The 22,707-nt window shown below is 45.7% G+C and overlaps 1 protein-coding gene and 1 long non-coding RNA gene across 2 annotated transcripts; one reads left to right on the top strand and one right to left on the bottom strand.

Moving 5' to 3' along the window:
* Nucleotides 1-508: 508 nt before the first annotated feature.
* LOC139601740 (tRNA N(3)-cytidine methyltransferase METTL2-like) lies at nucleotides 509-17,077 on the bottom strand. The gene is made up of 9 exons (XM_071450977.1): nucleotides 16,951-17,077; nucleotides 15,321-15,412; nucleotides 11,192-11,553; nucleotides 9,155-9,204; nucleotides 8,482-8,542; nucleotides 7,199-7,338; nucleotides 6,347-6,453; nucleotides 6,087-6,152; nucleotides 509-4,806 (listed from the first exon to the last, which is right to left on the bottom strand). The coding sequence occupies exons 1-9, from the start codon at nucleotides 17,037-17,039 to the stop codon at nucleotides 4,655-4,657; spliced, it is 1,119 nt and encodes a 372-aa protein (XP_071307078.1). The 5' UTR covers nucleotides 17,040-17,077; the 3' UTR covers nucleotides 509-4,654.
* On the top strand, nucleotides 16,999-21,523 carry LOC139601741 (uncharacterized). The gene is made up of 2 exons (XR_011683003.1): nucleotides 16,999-17,132; nucleotides 19,029-21,523. It is a non-coding gene; the product is annotated as an uncharacterized lncRNA (long non-coding RNA).
* The last annotated feature ends 1,184 nt before the right edge of the window (nucleotides 21,524-22,707 follow it).

Here is a 22,707-nt window from a genome sequence, read left to right as displayed (position 1 = left end):
CACAATCAATCCATCTTGTGTTCTATCCAGGTAGCTGTCATGCAGGCAATTCAAAATGCAGGACTCATTGTAGCACTTGAAAAGCTGCAACGTGAGTCCCCGTGGTATTATCTGGGGTGGAAAATTACTCAACAGACCATCAGCCCTAAGCCTTTATGGCTTTGTGTTAAAGACACCCTAACTTTAAATGAATTACAGAAACTCCTAGGTTCCTTGAATTGGTCGCATCCTGTTTTGGGTCTATCTACAGAACTTTTACACCCTTTATTTGACTTAGAGGAAACCCCTACCCACATTTGCTTTGACAACTGACCCCAGAAGCTAAAACTGCCTTTGCACGCTGTGCTCAAGCACTAGAAAACTGAAAAAATTGGAGATGGGATCCTGATTAATCCATGTACCTTGTTATAATTGCTAGCAAATTTCAACCTTTTGCTGCTCTGTTTCAATGGTTTGTTAATGATAAAGTGTTAGAATGGTTATGCTTACCTCACACAGCAACAAAGACTGTGTGGACTGTTAATAATATGTCCTCTAATTTAATTAAGAAAAGCAAAGAGCGACTACAAACTCTCAACGGCCAAGACAGATCCACATACCATTTACATAACCTGCAAGTAAAGACATGGCAAGAAATTTCGCATGGTTACTATCAGAAGACACTAACTTTCAAATTGTACTTGCATATTTTTCTGGACAATTATCTATCCATTATCCCATTGTTTATGGACAGAGATAGGTAACCTCCCCTTGTATGCAAAGCGTCGCTGCAGCGTGACCCCTTGTCAATGGACCAACTGTTTTTACAGACACATCCAGCAAAACCAACAAAACTCCAGTGATTTGGTGTGGAGGTCACTCTGCCCGGTGGCATAAAAGGGTATTAATGTTAAAAGATGCTTCCATATAAATTTTAGAATTGGCTGCTATCCGATATGACTTTCAGTTATTTCCACAGGAACCACTTAACATCACAACTGATTCCTCATATGCTGCCAATGTTGCATTCCATTTAGAATCTTCCTATTTAAAGCATGTTAATAACCACCTTTTGTTTACTGTGGACTTTGATTAACAGCCAGCAGCATGATTTTTATGTGTTACATGTTTGCTCCCACACAGGTTTACCTGGGCCTATTGCACAAGGTAGTAACTATGCAGATATTACTGTGATGACGGGTATGGTACCAAATACTTTTGCTCAGGCCAAATTATCTCATGGCTTTTTCCACCAGAATGCTCGTTCTCTTCGCATACAATTTCAATTGACCTCCTCACAGGCTCGTGATATCCTGTTGTCTTGTCCCTCCTGTTGTGGGATTGCTCTTGCTCCTTTAGCAGAAGGTACTAACACCTGAGGTTTAATAGCTAACACCATTTGGCAAATTGGTATTACCCATATCCCAGAGTTTGGTCGTTTGAGATATGTTCATGTTTCTATTGACACCTATTCCCATTTCCTAATGGCAACTTCTCATAGCAGAGAGAAGGCCCTTGACACCATTCGGCACTGGTGCACCTGTTTCACCGCTCTGGGCCTTCCCGACACCATCAGTGGACCTGCCCAGACCTCAGAGTGAGCTGCTGACTTCTTGCAGCAATGGGTGTGTTTCATCACAAGGGCATTCCCTACCGTACTCTCCCACAGGGCAAGCTATCACTGAGCATGCCCATAGAACCCTAAAAACCACGCTTGAAAAACAAAAAGAGGGGGAGCTGGAGTGCCCTCATGGCAGACTAGCTAAAGCCTTATACGTCCTGAATTTTTTAAAATTGGGATGAGATGGGACAAACTGCATGTGAGAGACAGTATTCCTTCAACACAAAGACTCATCTAAGATCTCCAGTAACGGTAAAGGACTTTGGTAAAATAAAATTTAATGGTAAATGGTAAATTAACTTGACAGTGGAAAGGACCCCTGGACTTAATTACATGGGGAAGAGGTTATGCCTCTGTCTCCACAGGCCACCAGGTAGAGTGGATTCCATTGCGGTGTGTGCGCGACCTGTTTTTGCACCATTCTGATCCCATGTGCATATAGTTGCTATGTTATAAGCATGCTACAGTGTTTGAAAAGTTTTTATAGTTATTATTGTTGTCACTGTTATTAAAGTTTTAGGAGTTGTTTAGGTTTTTTCTAGTAAGTTTTTGTTGCCTAATTAAAAAAAAACAGGCGGGGAGATGCGGGATATGGGGGTATAACTGTTAAATTGCTAAGCCTTATGCTCACCAGAAGGCCCTGTGGGAAAGGCACAGCTGCAGGCCGGACGAGTGGAAGTTGGTTGAGAGCTGAGAGGCAGTTATGAGTGAGGAGAGAGTCAACCTGGAAGTGAGGTTGTGATTGGCTGGAGGAACATGTGGACAGTGTGTGAGTGGGAAGCTGATTGGCTGAAGGAACACATCGCCAGTGTAAGAGCGGAAAGCTGATTGGCTGAAGTAATGAGTGGACAGTGTATGAGCAGGAAGCTGATTGGGTGACAGGATGTGTAGACAGCAGCGCTGCAGCTGAGCCAGCCAATGGGTGCCCTCTTTCTGTTAGGCCTTGGTTTGGTTTCAGTTATGTCAGATGGAGATTAAAGGTATAAAAAAGGGCGATTTCTACCATAAAGCAATCTCGTTTGGATGCATAAGGGGGTCCATGTCACTTTGTTCCCCATTGCTACAGTCTTTGCAAGCATGATTTACATTAATCAAACCAACACTGAAAAGCATGAAACTTATTCTAATATCTGTCGTACCACATCCTAAAAATAACAGAAGAAAACAAGCTGAGATAAAAGGTATTTGCTGTCAAAGACAGGGAAATCGCTTCTGAAAGCCACAGTGTTGGCTTCCTCTTAAGAAATGAAACAAGAGTGCAAAAATTAAACCTCCTGGAGATTTCAGATTAAAGAAGGTGTCTCCTGTGTTTTGGTTTAGCACATCACCATGGCAGGGTAGTTTGTGACCTGGGAGCTGCAGCCAGTAGAAAAAGCAGGTAATTATTTATAAACCCTGGTCTTGTTAGCTGCTTCTGATGTGCTGCACTCTGAAGGTGCCCTAAAATTGGCATCAGCAGCAAACTCTTGAAAACCTGAACCCTGCCTGAGAGTAATTTATAGCATCTGAGCTATTATTTGCTGATTCCCTGGGAGGGCATCCTTGTGGACAGTGAGGGCAGAGCAGCATCATTTGCTTTCTCCACACCTTGAATCATCTAGGGAAAGCTGGTACAGAGAGACTCACATAGTCTCAGTTCCTGCCCTCAGATCAATGTATTTTAACTCATGGATTGGCACACACCCGAATGACTAGGAAATAGCTCACGAGATAAGCTGGCCAAGGGATTCATATCAGCGAGCAGTTGCAGAGAAGAGCAAGTTTATCCTTTGTATGCTTGTTGCCAAGACAAGAGTACACAAGACAGAGATAAGGTCAGAGCTCTCCTGTTTCATGTGGAAATCCAGAGTATGAGCAAGTAGCTACTCAACTTGCTCAGCTGCTGCAAGACACCATGACCATCTCTTAGGTTAAAACCATAAATAATTTTTAAAACGCAGACCAGTAGCATGACACTTAAAGGGCACCCTTCTCAAGCCTGTGCTCTTCAACATCCACATTAATGACCTGGATGCAGGACTTGAAGGAATACTTAGGAAGTTTGCTGTCTGCACTGAACTGGGAGGAGCTGTCAAGTCTCTCCAGGGCAGAGAGGGCCTCCAGAGAAACCTTGACAAATCAGAGAAATGGGCATCACCAATTGTGGAAAGTTCAACAGGGGAAGTGCTGGATTCTGCATGTGGGAAGGGGCAAGCCTGGATGTGTGGATGGACTGGGGAATGAGGCTGAGAGCAGCTGCAGGAAGGGACTTGGGAGTCCTGCTCCATGGCAAGTTGAACATGAGTCAGCATGTCCTGGCACCAGGAAGGACATCTGTGTCCTGGGGCATTAGGTAAAGCATTCCTGGTCAGGCAGGGAATTGTCCTGCTCTGCTTGGGGGCAGCCCCACCTTAAGTGCTGGGGGCAATCACAATATAAAAAAGACATTAGGCCACTAGACACCATCCAGAGAAGGGCCATGAGAATGGCGAAGGGCCTTGAGGGGAAGCCATATGAGGACTGGCTGAGGGCACTTGGTCTGTTCAGCTGGAGGAGACTGAGGTCAGACCTCACTGGGATCTTCAACGTCCTCCTGAGGGACAGCAGAGGGGCAGGAACCAATCTCTTCACTCTCCTGACCAGGGATAGGACTTGAGAAAATGGCTACAGCTGTGTCCAGGGAGGGTTAGGCTGGATATCAGAAAAAGGTTCTTCCCACAAAGGGTGGCTGGGCACTGAACTGGCTCCTCAGGGAATGGGTCACCGCCCAAGGCTTCCAGAACTCAAGAAGTGTTTGCACAATGCGTTCAGGCACAGGGTGGGATTGTGGGGGTGTCCTGTGCAGGACCAGGAGTTGGACTTGATCTTCACAGGTCCTTTCCAACTCAGTATATTCTGTGATTCTATGACATCTAAAATGCTTGCTCTACTCTCAGGGCATTGATCCTTAGCAAAACTCACTTGAAGTGATGCCAGGCATGGTACAAGGCACTGAGGTCATGGGTGTGCAGAATGGCATCACACACATGTCACCAAGGAGGAGATGAAGAGGCTCCAGCCCAAAGTCCACATGTCTCATGGCTGAAGGGTGGTGGGTTTGCAGTACTTGCATTGGATCCACACCCGATACATCGTCATCTGTTTCCCACGGTTCACTTGCAATCGCCGATCAACCAGATTCTGGACTTTTTCCAGCCCAGCTGTGGTGAACAGATGATCTAATTCATCTGGAAGCAAAGAGAAGGAAACTGAGGAGACCATAGCTTTTCTTTTACTGATACTTGCTCACAGGTATCAGTATCCTGCCAGAGGAAACCCATGGTCTCACCCTAGCAGGGAAATGATCAAACAAGACAACTACTTTACTAGGGGAGTTTAACATCACAGTTTTTCAAGTTTTCCTTCTAGCAAAGAAGGAAAGAATTATTTGGAGTACATCTAGAACTAGAGACTTGAGAGAGGAAACAGCAGCAGTTTCAAATAAGCGTACTGCTTGGAGTAAGCAATTAAGGAGCATCTTCTGGCAAGCTGGGACAGAGCTATTCCTTCCCCCTTGCCCAGAGGAATTTCAGAGTCCACAAGAGCAAAGAACAGGATCAGACCTATGCTTTTAAATAGTGGCAGTTAGATCTGTGCTGCCTAGGCTGGAGGGGAATGGGATTCATTAAGGTTAAATTTGGAAAAAAAAAAAAAATCCCTCAACCCCACACCCTGTTAGGGGCCCAATTAAAGCACTAAGAGCCCTTGAGGCTTCAACAATTCCACTGGCAGATAATCCTGACCAAACAAGTAAGTCTCACAGTGCCCCAGTCCTACTGAGCAGCAGAGCTTACTCCCAAAACACGTGGTTTGTCTGGAGTTTCTGTAGGAAAAGTCTGACAGGTTTCAGCTTGTGCTTCTTTATCAGATGCTTTCCATTGTGAAGTGTTCACCAAACATGCGTTAAACATTAATTTTGTTGTGCCAAACAGGACTTGTGCAGTGGGGAACAGTTAGTTGTGCCACTGCTCTAGAACTGACTGTGCTCAGAGGCCTGTAGTGGAGGGACTGGAAGTGCAGCTGCTGATAAACGGGAGAATAACAATTGCAAGCAGCAGCTGAACTGGAGGGGCTGCCTCAGCTCCATGCTGAACCACACCCTTCTGATTTCCTTATAGGAAAGCAGGAAAATTAAGGGAAGGCCTGCTAAGTGGTGTCCATCTCTCTCCATCATCTGCAGCCAGTATACAAGGAGAGCTCCTCCAATCCCACCCCTCCCAGGGTAGCAAACACACCAGTCTTCCTCTTAAAGGATTTTCCACTAAGGAAATTGACCACGTCATGCTTGCACCAGAAGCTGAGAAGCCCAGGTCACTGTTTAATTGGGAGATACTTAACATATCACAGTGCTCCAAGAAAGAGGCTGAAAAGATCTAGCGGCCAATCAGGAGGGCACAGGGACAAGAAGTGGTGAAGAGAGTCAAAGGGATGTTTTTTGATGGTCAGAGGCATGTTTCTGGCCTCCTACCTTGTGTGAAGAAGTAGACTCTGGTGCCATCACCTCTTACATAGAAGTTATCAGACAGACATTGACCTAAGAGAAGACAAATATAAACAGTTACCAGTGATCACTTAAAAATCAACAACTGCCATCCAACAACAGGCCCTTCTCCAGCACACACTGTGCTTTGCAGAATTAATGAGCTGCTTCCAAACAGGGCAGACACAGCTTCAGAGAAGCAGAATCTACTAGTGATGGGGCAAGAATTCCCAGGGGAAAGGAAATACCTTTCTTAAACCGAAGCTGGGCAAGATCATAACGGCCGTAATCTCGCAACAAGATCATTCCCCCTGGTTTCAGAAGGCGACTCAGTCTGGTCACAATGCACTGCATTCTGAGAGAAGAACAAACCAGGAGCGCTCAATAAGCCGCAAAATCATGTTTCTTTCCTTCCAACATGATGGAATAAAGTTCTTTACATTTCAACTTCATGTAAAGAGCTACCCAAAGCCAGCAGCATTCTGAGCTCTCCCAGAGTCAGGTGGGTTCATTTTATTTGGCCTCTATTTTTTGACATTGCCTGATAATGCTTTTTTTCCTACACAGATAACATCCTGCCACAGCAGGGATTAATTGCTCTCTCTTACTGATTACAAAAGGATCTCCACTGGTTTCTGCAAAACAAGTAGTAAGCGAACTTGAAGAGAAGTGTTGTGAAGTAAAACTAAAGGGAACAAAAAAAGAGACTAGTGTAGGTTGTAACAATTATCACACTAAGACTACAGCGCTTTCCTTACATTTTTCCTGAACCCTTCTTTCTTGCTGCCTCCCATGCTAGAAATTAATCTACCCTCTGAGCCTGAAAATCCAGCAGAATACTTTCCAAAGTGAGTGCTCAGTGTGGCTGGGGCTCAGAACACTAATCTGAGCAATGATCACCTGCAGCCACTTAAAATCACCCTGTCCTCTGTCAGAATTGATTACAACAGCAAATACCTGCAAATTTTGTTTGCTGAGGCTTCGTGGAAAACTGGATCACAAACAGAACAAACTTTAATTTTCCTTGATAGGAGATTATTAAAGAACTCCAGTAATAGAAGAATTATCTTCTGCAATCAGAAGGAATTATTAAAACTTACTTCTCTGGGAGAATTGCTGAGAGGACAAAGATAAGAATAACAATGTCAAGACTCTCCTCTGGCATTGGGAAAGGACTTTGGTCATTGCACAGGTCATGGACAAATGCAAAGCAGCGAGAAGAATCATATTCTGCATTGTTCTGTATTTGAGGGAGAGAAATTAAGAACATTAGTAGCAGACCCTGATCTCAGTATTAGCTGGACTGTATGGATTATTAGTATTATATGGAGTATTTTAAATTTCACATTATCAGGAGGTGTGTCCAGAGATCTGTTGCAGTCTCACTGGACTTTTGTGTCAGGTATATTCCTTGGTCAGGCAAGGAACAGGTGTGAAATGTGAAAAAATATTTACACACAGGAGACTTACAAAGAGCTTTGGTCTTGTTACAGTCAATCAAAAAAACCCGCAAAACTGGACCAGGGTTGATCACAATTTTAAGGTCAGAATTTCCACTAACAGTGGTAAGAAATGAGAGATTTATACTGATAAATTGGAAACCTTTACATAACTGAGAGTATCAGGGCACCTCTCTGCATCATTGAAATCAATATTCATTTAATCTACAAACAGATATTCCCTATACCCCAAAAATAAGACTTGGTTGCCTAAAGTTATAGCCTTAAAAAATCAGATTTAGCTGCTGCTAGATTGCAGAAGCCTCTACAAACAGTGCTTGTGTCACATAGAGAAGATGAAATGGATGCTGACTGTGGTGCTATGCTCCCCTGTCATCTCAGGATTGCATTGGATACTTCATATATTCTCAGTACTGCCTTGACCGGAAATTTATCAGTGGTATTTGTCCTTTGACTAAACTGCAACCTCTTGCACCACAAACATGATCCCTCCTCAGGTGCTTGTACAGAAGAAATCAGACCATGTTCCCAGAACTGTGGTGACAGTGACACAAACAAACCAAAACCAGCTTAAGTTCCTGTTAAAAAATAGCCTGAATGTTTTCAAGGTTTGAGTTTTTTTCAAGTTACTCAGCTAAAAGAACACCGTATTGAGAAAAGTACTGCCAACCACAGGGGAAGAAAATCTGTCTAACTTGTTTGCTGCCAACGTGACATTTTAAGAACTTTTACTTCCCTAATTTCTACAATCTTTGATGGCTCAGTTTGCAGATTTCCCAGTGCAAGGGTCAGCACCAGGGCTGGCTAAAACCAGAAAGCTGCCAGCACAGCCAGAGAGTCACTGGCAGCTGGTATAGATTTGTGTTAATGGGCAATTGGCCCCAGATACTTCCCACATCTTCGTAAGTCACCACTGAGATTACCTGGACAAGATCCACAGCTGCTGTAGAAAAATCACAGCAATAAACGAACAAGCCTGGGTCACTGCAATAAATCAAAGAAATTCATCATTTATGTTGAGGAATTAAGGAGTGTTTCAAATGCACAAAGCCCAGAAATCCTAGGCTTTAGTTTTTGTGCAAAATCTGGTGGATTCCATCGCTCCTTTATGCCCATTCTTTTCATATGGAACTGACTGCTTCCTTTTTATTTTAAATCTAAAACCAAGGGCTTCCAAGTCAAAACACAATAACCTGAAGCTGCAGATGGCAAAGATACCATTAGAGTTTGGCTTTTCTCTGAGCTCGTCATGGAACATTTTTCCAATTGTTTTTCAGAGGCTGGTATCTCATGCAGGTAAAAGCCTACTGAGAATTACTTCACAGAATCCCAGAATGGTGTGGGCTCGGAGGAACGTTAAAGATCATCCAGTCCCACCCCTGCTATGGGCAGAGACACCTTCCACTAGACCAGGGTGTTCCAAGCCCTGTCCAACCTGGCCTTGGACACTTCTAGGAATGTGGCAGCCACAGCTTTTCTGGACAACCCATGGCAGGGCCTCCCCACCCTCAAAGGGAACAATTCCTTCCTAATATCCCATTTATCTCTGCCCTCTGGCAGTGGGAAGCCATTTCCTCTTGTCTTGTCTCTACTTACTTGTTGGTTTGTAAAATTGGGAAGACTGTATTCCCAGCCCCACAGCCAACCTGCATAAACAGAGCAGATGTATACAGTGAAAATAATTCCTTCAGCATGTACATGCAGATAATTTTCAATCATCTCTCTACAGCCATGTAAGGAAGAACTACGCATCAGTAAAGCTGAGAATGGCAGTGACCATTCTTAAGTGTCCATGCAAGATCCAAGTGTGTTAAGGCCTGAGGAACAGGATTACATGCGTGGGAAACCACTAAGCAAGCTCTTGTCAAAATTTTAATAACAAGCTATACATTGTTACTCTTTTGAAAGCTGCTTTTGCTGGAATCCCAAGCATAACAACCGGTATGAGTCACTGAAGCATGGGCAAAGGCCATGGATGAGTTACATTCACTTCCATAGAAAATCAGAGCAATGGAGAAGTTAGGTTTGCTTTACTCTAATTACTCCTTCTGCTTGTTCCCATTTGAAGAGATGATGGCTCACACAACTGGGTTTAGGGAATTTGCCTCTGAATGTTTAAAGAACCAGTAAAATTGAAACAGACTGAGCAGAAAACACCATAGAGGGTTTGCAGTGACAGCTGTTAGTTAAAGAGCTCACTCAGGTGAGATAGGGAACATACATTGAGAACACTGTAGTCTGAGGAAATTGTAAAAGTGTCAAATTAAATTTAAAAATTCAGGACAGTTCATACTAACTCTCCCTGGAAGGGCAGGACTTTCATATAATACTAAGTATTAAACAAGGACAGGACAGTTCATACTAACTCTCCCTGGAAGGGCAGGATTTTCATATAATACTAAGTATTAAACAAATCCAGTAATATCTACAGTGAACAACTAGAGGTGACAGAGCAAAAAGGTCACAATCAGCTGTCAGCCGTCTAATACTTAAAATTGCCACAAGCTTCTCTGGGACAAAGCCTGTATCAGTTTGGTATTCCCTGTTATCACAAGGGCCCTAAGCAACAAACCCAAGAGCATCTTTATATTCTTGGCTTCATTGCTTTGTTTCACACCTCCCAAGGCAAACAGTAGTCAGCACAAACACGCAGAAGATAATGACAAGGTGTCCTAGGGTGACTATATGATGCTTGTATCCCTGCTTGTCAGTTCTGTTTATGCTGGATGTTAAGTTCTGCATCTTTAAGACTGGTTCCAAGAGCGAAGGAGGAGAGAAGTGTGCAGTTTGTTTGCAGAAACTGTACTTGCTCCCCCAGCTCTGTGTTCCTTCTCATGGATTGTGTTGTCTGCAAGATAGGCAGTGGGAGAGAACTCTCCTTTACTTTTAGTTATTAGCTAGCTGAGGTAGCAAAGTTCCCCGGACTGTGGTTTTTCTTTTCCTTGGAACTGATCAACCCTGCTCTGGGCTAAAACCCCAGAAGACTGGGAGCACACATCTGTAGCCCACGAGGGCCCAGGATGCAGCATTCCAGCACTGAGGGACTGATAACAGGCTGAGTGAGCCAAGCTACAACCCACAACAGGGGTTTTCTGAAGGTGCCATCTCTTCAGAACAGTGAGAGGTTTTATCGTTCAGTATTATTCATTTTATATGCCTGTGAATACTTTGCTTGTTAAATAAACAGTTTTTTTGCACTTTTCTCCTGGGAAATATTTTCCTGAACTAGTTGGGGGAGGGGCCACTTGAATCTGCTTTCCAGAGAAACTGCTTTGTAAGTTTCCTCCCAGATTTGCCCTGAATCAGGACAGAAGGGAAAGCTTTATACAGAGTAGAAGAATCAGCTTCTTCAAAGGATGACTTTAAAATGCTTGTTTGAACATTTGATAGCAATAGTTTGGCTTTTAAACTTGTAAACTTCTTATGGTTCTTGTGCTCTGCTAATTCAGAGTCTGAACCAAAAGAATCCCATCAGATTTAGTTCAGTTCTAAACTACCCTCTAATTTTTGCATTTTACTGACTGAAGGCAATCATCCACTCCCTTGATGTTTGGCAGTGACACACATTTTTATGTCCCAGTCACACTGACACAAGAGAGGCTTTGGTGTGTGACTTTGATTTACAGCTCTTACCTCTAATATACGGTAAGATGCAGCTGATCCTGGGTAATGCCCATCACGCTGACTCAGCTCACTGTCTTTCTGTGCAGCCAACTCTTCTGTGTGGCCTCCAGGTGGGCTTTTTATCAGGTTTAACTGTCTCTCTGTCCTGGTCTCCAATGAGCAATGGCAAAGTTCACAGCTTCCCAGCCCTTCCTTTTTGGATTCTTCCGTGTCACTAAATCCATGCACAGAATCTCCATTTTGGCTTGAGTTCCTGTGAGGTGCCAGCTCAGGAAATTCAGTGAACAGCCAGTGCCTGTCCTTGAAGAAGCCATTTTCGTGGATTTTATAGAAGTCATCCCAGTATTTCTTAGCATTCACCTCATATTCCTCTGTGAACACAAGCAAAAACATCACCAGGCATCAAATCAGAAGGTCTCAGGGTTTAATCAGTTCAGAGAGTGAGGGATCATTGCAGGTACCTATGCACCAACTTGCTGTAATAAGTGACATTGTTGACTGAAAATCCTTTATTTAAATTTGCAATCCTACACAAACACTCAGCCTATGTCCTCACAGTCACTTTGTTAGGACTTAAAAAGGGAAAGGAGAGAAGAGGAAACTCTGTCTCCTGGTAGGATTTAAAGGAAGCTGACAACAGAAAAAGTCTCTTTGAAGGAGATTGGATTAAAGAAGTCCAGGTTTTACTTCCATCTCTAACACTGACTTGTTCGGCTCACTGGAACAATTAATTTGGAGCCTGATGACATTAAGTGTAAAGCACAACTCCTAAGGAATTTTCTGAGAGCTGCCTGGAGCTGAAAGCTCCTGTCCAACACACTGCTCTTATTTTCAGGTGGAGAAGCTGAAAAATGAGTCAACTCTCCAGGCCTAGCAGGAAGCTCAGTTAGAATTTATGCAGTCCTGCAGGTAACAGGACAGCATGTTTTCCATATTTTGCTGGAGTCCAGTCCAGATAACTTTACTCTCCATAGTTCTGTGCATGTCAGAGCATCACACATTTATGAACTAAAACAAAAAAGGGGAATCAACAGTGACCACTGCATTAAAGTACCAGTGGAGAACTAAGGTGGACAGGCTAAAGATGAACAGAATTAATTTGAGCAGCAGCACTTTCACATCAAATGGTTCATTTCAGGAGCAAGAGAAGTATTACAGGGAGCTGGAACAGCTCTTACAAAGCCATGATCAAGTGAAATTTGAGTCACCTACAAACTTATTTCCACACACTTTCACAGATTTCAGATCAAGTACAGTCTGGGGGAAATATTTCTTCCTCGGGAAGCTACAAATCCAAGTGACTTTCTATGACTTCATCAATGTGATGACTTCTTTGTTCTGGGAATTAATGCCTAATTATAGCATCCTGTACTTGAAATCACCTACAGACATTAACATCCATGGCCAGAAATCCCAATTGCATGCCAATAACAAGTAATTCCTCAACCGTCTTTGGATGGCAACAAATGCATTACTGAGTAAAAATGACTGTAGGGTATTATTAGCTGAACTGCTGTTTATTTATTAGTCTTACTGAAGAACATAAAACTGTTTCAAAGTGAGATGGTAAAGTGAACCCAGAACACCTGGAAAAATATGTAGCCTCAGCCAAATATAGACAAAAATGGCTTTAACAAAGAAGCGCTAATCAGTCATATGTCTATTTTTAGTAGGATATATCCCTGCAGCACAAACAGCTATATAAAAAATCTCTTTACCTCAACTACAAGGATTTTCTCCTTTTAAGAAGCCTGGTTCTTACACATGAAGCTGAAGGAAACTTTAATGTCTGGTATTAGACACAAGCAGTAAGTTTGTGCCATGGTCTCACTGTAGGTGACAGTGAATAGGGCCAGGTCAGTTCACTATTTGCATGGAAGAAGTCAGTGACTGCTGATGCTGAAAGAAGTGCTATCGATCCAAACCCTTGCACGCCCTACCCTAAACTTTCTTTCTCCCATGTACCAGCAGGAATATGCAAGGCTTCTGAGGCTGAAACTCTCTTTCACCCAACAAAAATACAGATCCTGATTCCTGCTCATCTCCAACAATTCCATGACAGCCTGACTGCTGTGGAATGCTTACCTGAGACACTCACTGGGACAAAATTCCAGCCATTTTGGATTGCCCATATTTTTGCCACATTACACTGGTGAAGAAGACATTGTACTCTTCCTTTGTTGCATTAGTGTGAAATTCTGTTGGATGCTATTGAAGAGCTGTCATACTCCAAACTACATGTGGGGAAGCTTTATTTAAAGCTCATTTACCTTGGAGCCTGCTGTTTTCAAAGCCCTGAATAAATGATCAGTAACAATGTTATACAAAAAATTAAGGGCCAGCTGACAAAGATCATACAAGAAACAGATTTGAGTGAACATATGACTGTGGCTTCCTGCCAGAAAAGTTCACATCATACTTGTTTCAGGCCATTTTTGGGGTATTAGCTCACAGTGCCATTGGTGTGTAAGCCAGATTCCTCCAGAGACTTTCCTGATAAGGACTCCTGACTTCCTGCTCACCTTTGTAAGAGCATACCCCAAAGCCAAGCCCATGCTCACCCTTTCACTTTGCAAAAGAAGAGCAAACAAAAGTAACTGTTCAAAAAGACCAGAAGAGAACCAGGGACCTCCTGAATTGCAAGGGGGCTAATCATGGAGCCTCGAAAGGAAACCAAGAAACTTGGATTTCTTTCTCTTTCTTTTCCCAGCCAGGAGACACATCGTCCACATAGCCACAGAGCTTCCCTCCTTCTTCAGAACAAATCCTGACATCTCCAAGTAGTCCACAGAATAATACAGTCATAATGACCAATATTCTACCTTTGTTCTCCTCCTTGGACATCCTGATTCTCAAACTACCAGACCCTTCAGGCAGATTTGCCTGGGCTGCTTTCCCTACTTTCCAGACATCCCATTGTCTCCACACGCTTCCCAGTGAACAGCAACCATCAACATTTGACTGGCCTCCATTGTTCAGTCTGGGAAATACATCATGGAGCTCTGACAAACAGTTCCAACAGCAAATTGCTCCACAATTTCCTAGTTGCATATAGGTTCTCAAAGCATGACAGACAGCTCCCTTTAATGCTAACCAGATTTTAAAATGAGCTCAACACAATGGGCATCACAATGGAAAACTGCTGGATACCTCTAGGAGTCCAAGAAATGAGGAGGGTTACTCTTTGGTGTAATTAAATTTGCTATTGTGAACACAACTGGAAGCTATATGGAAGTGTCTCAATAGTTCCAGTAGTGCTCAGCATCATCTTACTGCTGATGCACTCAATTTAATTTGCACAAAAGGAGCAGATACACCCTAGAGCTCAGCAGGGTATAACAAGATCATCATCAGATAAGTTTCTTATCACACCAAAGAACCACCTCACCAACATTTGAGGGACTAGATGATCTCTACCAGGTGTGGAGAAAATGCATTATTAACCATCTCAGAATGACTTCAACCATGACTTAACCAAAGACCTGAGCACCTTGAGCTTGATTCAGAGACAAGTAAACTCTGCATTTTGGATTGATAAATATCCTTTAAATCATACAAAATACAAACTTTGGAATCCCTTTGCTGTCTATCTGAGGATAAGCAATCAAGATAAAATAATTTTTCTTTCTCTGATTAAATTGTTCTCATGTGGTTTGTTTGCTTTGTAGAGATATGGATATCTCTTCGTAGAGATATGGACACTACTTTCTCAGACCCTTTAAAGGGAAAATCAGCTTGGATCAGGGCTCACTCCACAGCAAGTCAGCAAAAACTGCTTACTAGCAGTTAAGCTTTAAAGAGCAAAAATAAGCAGAGGCAACAACTCTACACTCAAAGAGGTTTGTTGACAACGAACACTAACAAGTATTTAACACACACATCATGACAGAGAAGCGCAACCCAATCTGACTCCTCCCACCCAGCAGGAGTCTCTAGTGAAGGTGGAAGAGTCACAGAGAGATAAATTAAGAACAGAAAGGATCCTCCTCCTCAATTTCCCATTATCACAGCTGTGTTAATACCTTCTAGTGACTGGGAGAGGGGGAAGAGAGGAACTGATGATGTTGTGATGTGGCTCTGGCCAGACTGTTCCATTCCTGGCACAAAGCTGACTCACATGAGGACACTCCAAAAGTACCTTGTTTATCTTGTGGCAATAGTTGTGAGCTGTTTTCTTGAACTTTACTCCTGGCACTGGCTTCCTGCTCTTCTGACCATTCCACATTATCCCTGTTGTGAAAAATAAGATGAACTAGAGCTAAGCATGGTAGGAAAGAGAAAGGTCTGGAGAGCCCGCCAAATGGACAGGGGTGCAGATGTGATCCCCAATTCCAGCCCAGCACCAGCACAACAGCCTAGTCAGCATGTACAAGTCCTAGTCCTGAAGGAACTAATGGAATTGCAAACAGAAGGGATCCTAAATCTGTCCCATTTTGGATGCTCAGTCAAGTCAAATTTAAAGGGAATAGATCCTTGCTAAAACCATGACAGCACTCAACACAAAACTACATCGTCTTTCTCAAGTTAAAACAAAAAAGGCAGTTGGCTTATTTGGAAGATAACTGTTAAATGAAATCAAATGATGAGAAAATTACGGGAAGCTTTAAAGCATTAAGAATTATTAATAACTTCAATGCACATACACAGCTATGCAGTCATTAAAGTGATTCACTTGGCCTTTTTTCATTAAAACAAGTCAATGAAAAGCAGAGTACAAGGCTCAAGAAGCAGTTCTTGTCTCAAAAGGAATCAGTCTTCTGATTTTAACTCACAAAACAAAGGCTTAAATATTAAGTCTGTGAAAAAACAGATTACTAAGAATTTCCACAGGAAAACTAAGGATATGCTTTTGTAATATACCTTTTGTAGAGAATAGTCCCAGAAAGAATGACAGGCTGACACATATAAATATTACTTAATTACAAATTAAACACACCCGATTCTTAACATGGTATAGTAGCCAGAGACCAAAAGTGGATCTATTTACCCCAAAAATGCAAAATACCTTCAGTTTCCAGCAAACTAGAGAATCTGGATGTTTAACTGACTTAAAACAACTTTTGCATCTAAATAATGAGCTCCTGTTGCAAGCACACACTTGGCACAACCTTACTGAAGGAATGTCAGGTTATGGATATTCTGACAGAAGGTAATTTATCTTTATTAACCACAGCAATAAAACAATTGCTACAACCACAGGAGCCTGAGGAATGCTACTGCTTCAGGAGGGGTTGAGAGTGGCTCAGAACTCCCTGTTGATCAGTCCTGAAGATTCTGGACACTCTGGGAATCAATCCCAAAGGTTCAGGAGCCTCCAGAGAATCAGTCCCCAAGGCCCAGAACCCCGCAGGGAGCAGTTCCAAGTGCTCAGGACCCCCGGAGACCAGCACTCCCGACCAGCACCGGCCACATAGGGCAGTGCCCTGCTCGGGGATGCCGGTCCCCGCCCGGCCTGCAGTCGCTGTCCGGCCACCAGCCCTACACCCACCGCCGCTTCAGCCTGCTCCACGCCCTGAGGGTGTCTCTCGAGGCGCGCCCGGAGAAGAGGGCGGTCACCGCGGTCAGGGCCCCGTGAGACGGAGCGGGCACGTTGGGACTGGCCCATTACACAGCGCCTGGCCACAGACACCGCAAATCGGAGAGACGACGGCGAGCCCGCCCCAGCCACCCCCACCCCACCGCCGGGCGCGGGGCGGCACCACAGGGCAGCAGAACCCTGGGCGGCTCACGGAGGTCTAGAGCGGGCAGCGGCGGCAGCCCTCACGCACCAGGCGTTGTGCTGGAAAAGCCGGGAGGGGTCGGTGAGGAGCCGCCTCCCGAAAGGCCGCCGCTCCCCTGCCTCGCTGGGCGCCGCCATGACGGGCCGGCCAGCGCCGGAAGCGGAAGCAGCGCCGCGCGGTCCGACCCGAAGGAGGACTGCGGGCGGCGGTCACGTGGGAGGAGCGGTCAGGTGAGGCGGTCCCGCCGGAACGTGACGGGGAAGGGTCCTGCAAACGGCTCTGGGGAGTTTATCTCGCATTCCAGGGAGTTCCGGAACGGGACAGGCTGCAGGGGACCACAGGGCTTCCTCTGCTCCAGCCTTCCTGCTCCAGTAGGGTCATTCCAGAGTACATGGTACAGAATCCTAGAATGGTTTGGGTGGGAAGGGACCTTAGAGACCACCCAGTGCCACCCCTGCGATGGCAGGGACACCTTCCACTGTCCCAGGGTGCTCCAAGTTGTGTCCAACCTGGCCTTGGACACTTTCAGGAATCCAGGGGCAGACACAGCTGCTCTGGGCACCCTGTGCCAGGGCCTGCCCAACCTCATAGGGAGGAATTTCCTCCCAACATCCCAGCAAATCCTGCTCTTTCAAATTGAACCCATTCCCCCTTGTTCTCTTACAACGAGGTATAATGGGTTCAAATTCGAAGGATTTGAATGGATTGCCCAGGACTGCCTCCAGACAGTTCTGGAGTATCTCCAACAATGAAAGCTTGACACCTCTGGACAATCTCATCCAGTGCTTGGTCACTGCACAATGATGAAGTTCTTTTGCATGTTCAGGTGGAACTTCCTGGACATCAGTTTGTGCCTGTTTCCTCTTGTTCTATTGCTCAGCACCTCTGAGCAGAGTCCAGCTCCATATTCTTGGCACCTTTTTAGATATTTATTTATTTGGCCTTCTGGGAAGAGGGAGGGAAGATGAAGGAGGAAGGACAGAAATTGAGGAGGCCACCAGGATGATCAGAAGGATAGAACACCTCTTGTACCAGGAAAGACTAAGAGAGTTGGGATTGTTCAGCCTGGAGATGAGAAGCTCTGGGGTGACTTAAATGTGGCCCTTTCCGGTACCTGAGGGAAGTCTCCAAAAAAGATGGAGAGCAACTATTGACAAGGGCCTGGAGTGACAGGACAAGGGGGAATGGCTTCACACTGACAGGGGGCAGGGTTAAATGGGATATTGTAAGAAATTCTTCCCTGTGAGGGTGGGCAGGCCCTGGCACAGGGTGCCCAGAGCAGTTGTGGCTGCCCCTGGATCCCTGTCAGTGTCCAAGACCAGGCTGGACGGGGCTTGGAGCAGCCTGGGATAGTGGAAGGTGTCCCTGCCATGGCAGGGGTGGCACTGGATGGGCTTTAAAGACCCCGACAAACCATTCTGTGATTCTGTAATTTTGTTCATAGTGTGCAAAGGGAGGCACAGGGTGACTTTCCAAATTTTGGGGGGCATCTTTCTGCAACACTTGAAGGAGTCTCCATCCATCCACACTGGCTGGTGCTGTCTCTGAGCTCCTGTGGGTGGCAACCAGAAGACAAAACTGAGAGACATTGGCTTGTGAAACAGCCCAGCCCCACTCAGCACCAGCTGCTGCACCCATGGCTTTGGAGGCACCTGGAACCTGGGGAGTTTAAACTTCACAGGGGTGTGACATGCCTGTGGTGGCACTTCAGCAGTGCCTTTGCAGAGCAGATGGCAGCCATGCAGATGCTTCTGGATGTGCAACCAGAGAAAAAGCTTTTCTGGAAATCTCATCTTGGGGCCCCTGTATTTTGTTTATGTTGTTATATAAGGCAGAAATACCCCAGTAGAGAGGGGCACTTCCCTCTCTGTCCCACAGAGGCAACTCCCCTGATAATCTGAAACAATTCTCCTGAGGCAGAGTTGCCAACTCCACCCATTTCCCAAGGACTTTGAGGTGGAGGATTCCTCTGGTAATTGTAGCTGCCTGAGTAATTTTTCCTATACCTCGTTGTAAGAGGACAAGGGGGAATGGGTTCAATTTGAAAGAGCAGGATTTGCTGGGATGTGGGCTGAAGAGGAGGAGAGTGGTTAGAGCTGTGACTGAGCCTTGTCCTGCTTTCACAGAGCTCAAAGGGAGCACAGATCCCAGCAGCCTTGAGAAGATCTCGACCAGTTATGCCATGGGGATCCACCCCTATTTTTCACACTGCTGGTTAGGTATCTGGCAGAGAGGACAATTCCCTGCAGTTTATCATTAGCCAGAAAAGGTAAGGTTGACTCTTTCTATGTTCCATCTGGTAAGGGAAGAGCTTGGCCTCTGCTCTTGTAGCCAGGAACATCTGAAACAAACTGGAAAAAGGGAAAAAGTGAGAGTCTGGACTAAATCCAGGGACAGAAATCCCCATCATAGCATGATGCCTCTGTGGCACCTGGAGGTACAAAAATAAGGCATCAGACCCTGCTGGGACAGGGGAGGATGACTTTACTGCTGGAGGAGCCATCAGTCCCTCACCACCAGAGACTTGCTTCCATGTTTATCCCATGTGGGTGGGAACCACTGCAATATTTTAAGGGAATCAGTGGCCTCATGTTAACATCACTTCCTTGTCATCTGACAAGCACCAGTACAGGCATGCAGGAGGCTTTTAACTAATCTGTTGGTTTCCAAAGATTTCTAGGTTTCCTCCAAGGAAAAAGACCGTAGATACCTAGCCTTACCTTCCTCTGTCCTAAGGCTTCCAGCTTTCCTGGCTGGTCAGGTGAGCCCTGCTGGCTGTGGAGCTCAGGATGGAGTTGGGATCCTGGATGTCACCCTTGTGCTCTAGGGAAGTGCCCAGGCAATGTTTGAGTGGAGCAGGGAGTGTTGCCAGCATTCCAGGGAGATTTCAGGCTTTGGGAGTGACACCAAAAGGGCAGCTGGAGAGACTCCATCCACAGAATCCAGACCTGACACCTCCCATGGCTCTGGGGTCAAGTGAGTCTCCTCTGTGACCAGATCAAAGCCCAGATTGTCCACAATGGTTGTGCTCTTTGTAACAAGAAAGTGTTGAAAAACTGCCCTGCCTGCTGGCAGTCAGCACAGAGAGACTTGCCAAAAAGATGTTATTAATAATAATAATTATAGTGTCTCCTTTGCCTTTCAGCCACTCCTTCCATCTCAGGACCTGAAGAAATGTAGCCACAATAATACAATGAAACTCCCTCCCTCCCAGCAGGGTTGGATGCTGAGGCCAAAGAAGATTAAATTACCTTTCCATGGCCACTCATAACCCATCACTTCCTTCAATGCTTCACCAAGCATACAGACACAGCCCTTTCTCTTATACCCTGCTGAGGGGTGGCACTGCTGAGACACACCGAGTTCACACTGTGACTCTCTGCCATATAATGCAAAGCAAAAATTCAACCCAAGATGAAGGGGAGTGCAGAAATAGAGAGAATTTAAGCTGTGCTGAGTGCGTGGTGTGTCCCACGCCAGAGTGACCCAAAGAGAGTTGCAGAGACCCAGCAGCCTCCCTGTGTTTCTGTTGCTGGGTAGCTGAAGGAGAGCAAGCAGGCGAATGCCAGTCCCCTCCTGTGGTGTGTCCTGGGCTTCCTGCAGCTCCTTGCTGGCTAAGGGGATAGCTGGAATCGACATTGTGGATGTCAGCCATGTCCCCAGGACTGTGGGGGAAGGTGGAGTTAGTCAGTGGGGAGATATCATGGTCATAGAATGGTTGGGGTTGGAAGGGATCTCAAAGACCATCTCATTCCACCCACTGCCATGGGCAGGGACATCTTCCACTCAACCAGGTTGCTTCAAGCCCTGCTCAACCTGGCCTTGAACCCTTCCAGGGATGGGGCAGCCACAGCTGTTCTAGGCACCCTGTGCCAGGGCCTCCCCACCCTCACAAGGAGGAATTTCTTCCCAATATCCCATCTAACCCTGGCCTCTGGCAGTGCGAAGCCATTCTCCCTTGTCCTGTGACTCTAGGCCCTTGTAAAAAAGTCTCTCTCCATCTTTCCTGTCAGCTTCTTCAGGTAGTGCAAGGTCACAATGAGTCACTCTGAAGCTTTGTTTCTGCAGGCTGAACAATCCCAATTCTCTCAGAAAATATGTTTGAGGAAGGGGAGCCCAAAATACAACAATCTAAATTATTCTGTGATTTTGTGCCAAGGAAAATGCAATATTTTGGCTTTTTGTTTTTAATTCCAGCTCTTTCTTCTCTTCTTCTCCGCATCTTAAGTTTTCTGCCCAGCAGATGCTCCAGATCCTGAGCTATCCTGAAGTGCTGATGCTCACCATCTACAGTCATGCCCTTCAGTATCTCCTGGAGACTCTGTTCTGGAAAATGGATTTCCATTGAGAGTGTTGGGACTTCAGCACTCCAACATTGACCTGCTTCCCTAGAATTAATTGGGAGATGTGTTTCATTTCAGAAAATTCCCTAGACACGTAGAAAACCACTTTCTGGGTTGTGAGTCAGACAAAATGCACCTTTTGTCATCTCCTGTCTGTATTGGAAGTGCTTTGCTTATTTCTGGGGTTTATTAACAGAAAACAGTTTACAAAAGGAGTTGATGGGGTCCAAGGAAAGAGCACTTCAGTGCTTCCAGGAATTAAAGAATTCTGGCCTTAAGTGTTGCTGTAGGAGCTGTGTCAGTGGGATGGGTTTCAGGGTGTCCCCACTCCCTAGAAACCTCCGTGGGGCAAATGTCCCTGTCCAGTGTGGGAGATGATCACTCAGCAACCCAGAAGGTGGAAGGCTTGGGCCGAACGCGTACAGACACCACCATCTAGTGGTGCCGGGCTCCAACAGCCTCCATGCAGCCCGGAATCGGCACGTCCCGCACAGTTGGACCTACTACTGCTCCCAAATGGCTTCTCCCAGGGAGCTGAGAGCAACCACAAAGTCCACGCCCTGCCCAAGGAGCGACCTCCGGCTGCTCCCTCTCCTCTACTCCGGCCGGCACAGCGACACTGCCTTGATTTTGAGGGGGAAAAGTCACTCCCGACTCCCAACAGCTGCTCCTTGTGGTCATGGGCTTGATCCTGCAAAGAGCCGTGCCCCCTGGCATCAAAGGCAGTGAACTGGGATAAACTGGGGTCTTGCCTCATCCCACAGCTCCATGGAAGTCTCCTGCCTGAATAGCATATGTGGAATCGTTGGAGTTTGTCCAGTGGAAGCAGCCCCAGGCAGCCTGAGGGGAGCTCATCCTGCTTCTTCATGTTGCAGCCAGGCTCTGCCTTTGCCTTTGCCTGAGTCCACTGGCAGACAAAATGCTCAGCCTGGGGCCAAACTAAGCTGGGCCTAACTCCACTCAAGCCCAGATTCCACTTGCGTGCTGGAATCTCCCACTGAGCCCCTACCTGGCACAGCTGGGGACACTGAACACTGCCCAAGGTGCCTGAATATAGTGTGGGTTGGGAGCACCTGGTAGCACGGGGCATGTATGGGGTGTCAGAGACCCAAGCAAACAGGATGTTGCATGCTGGGGTTCACTCCTCTTGCATGGGAGTGAAGTGCTGCCAGTACCATAGTCTGCAGTGGAATTTGGCCCACCTTGTGCCCCCCAACTTGTTATTGACCCTAAGGAGGGAACCAGTAACAGAGCAGAGACCCCCATGGGGGTCCCACAGCCCTGTTTGCCCTGGTTCTGCCATCTGTCAACCCATCTCATCTCAAACCAGCTCCCCTAGTTGTGTTGGGGTGTCAGGGGCTGCCCTCAGGGCAGAAACCTGGGCACAGGCTGGGGACCACTACTGATAGTAGTCTGAGTGGTGTTTGGTTTTTTTTTTTTCCCCTGGTTTTTGTTTGTTTGT

This window comes from Agelaius tricolor, unplaced genomic scaffold (genome assembly GCF_023055355.1).
Source record: "Agelaius tricolor isolate 1412-34295 unplaced genomic scaffold, bAgeTri1.0.p SCAF_31, whole genome shotgun sequence".
In the NCBI taxonomy this organism is placed as follows: domain Eukaryota; kingdom Metazoa; phylum Chordata; class Aves; order Passeriformes; family Icteridae; genus Agelaius; species Agelaius tricolor.
Note: the sequence above shows the minus strand (reverse complement) of the source record. Positions and strands in the feature narration are given on the sequence as shown.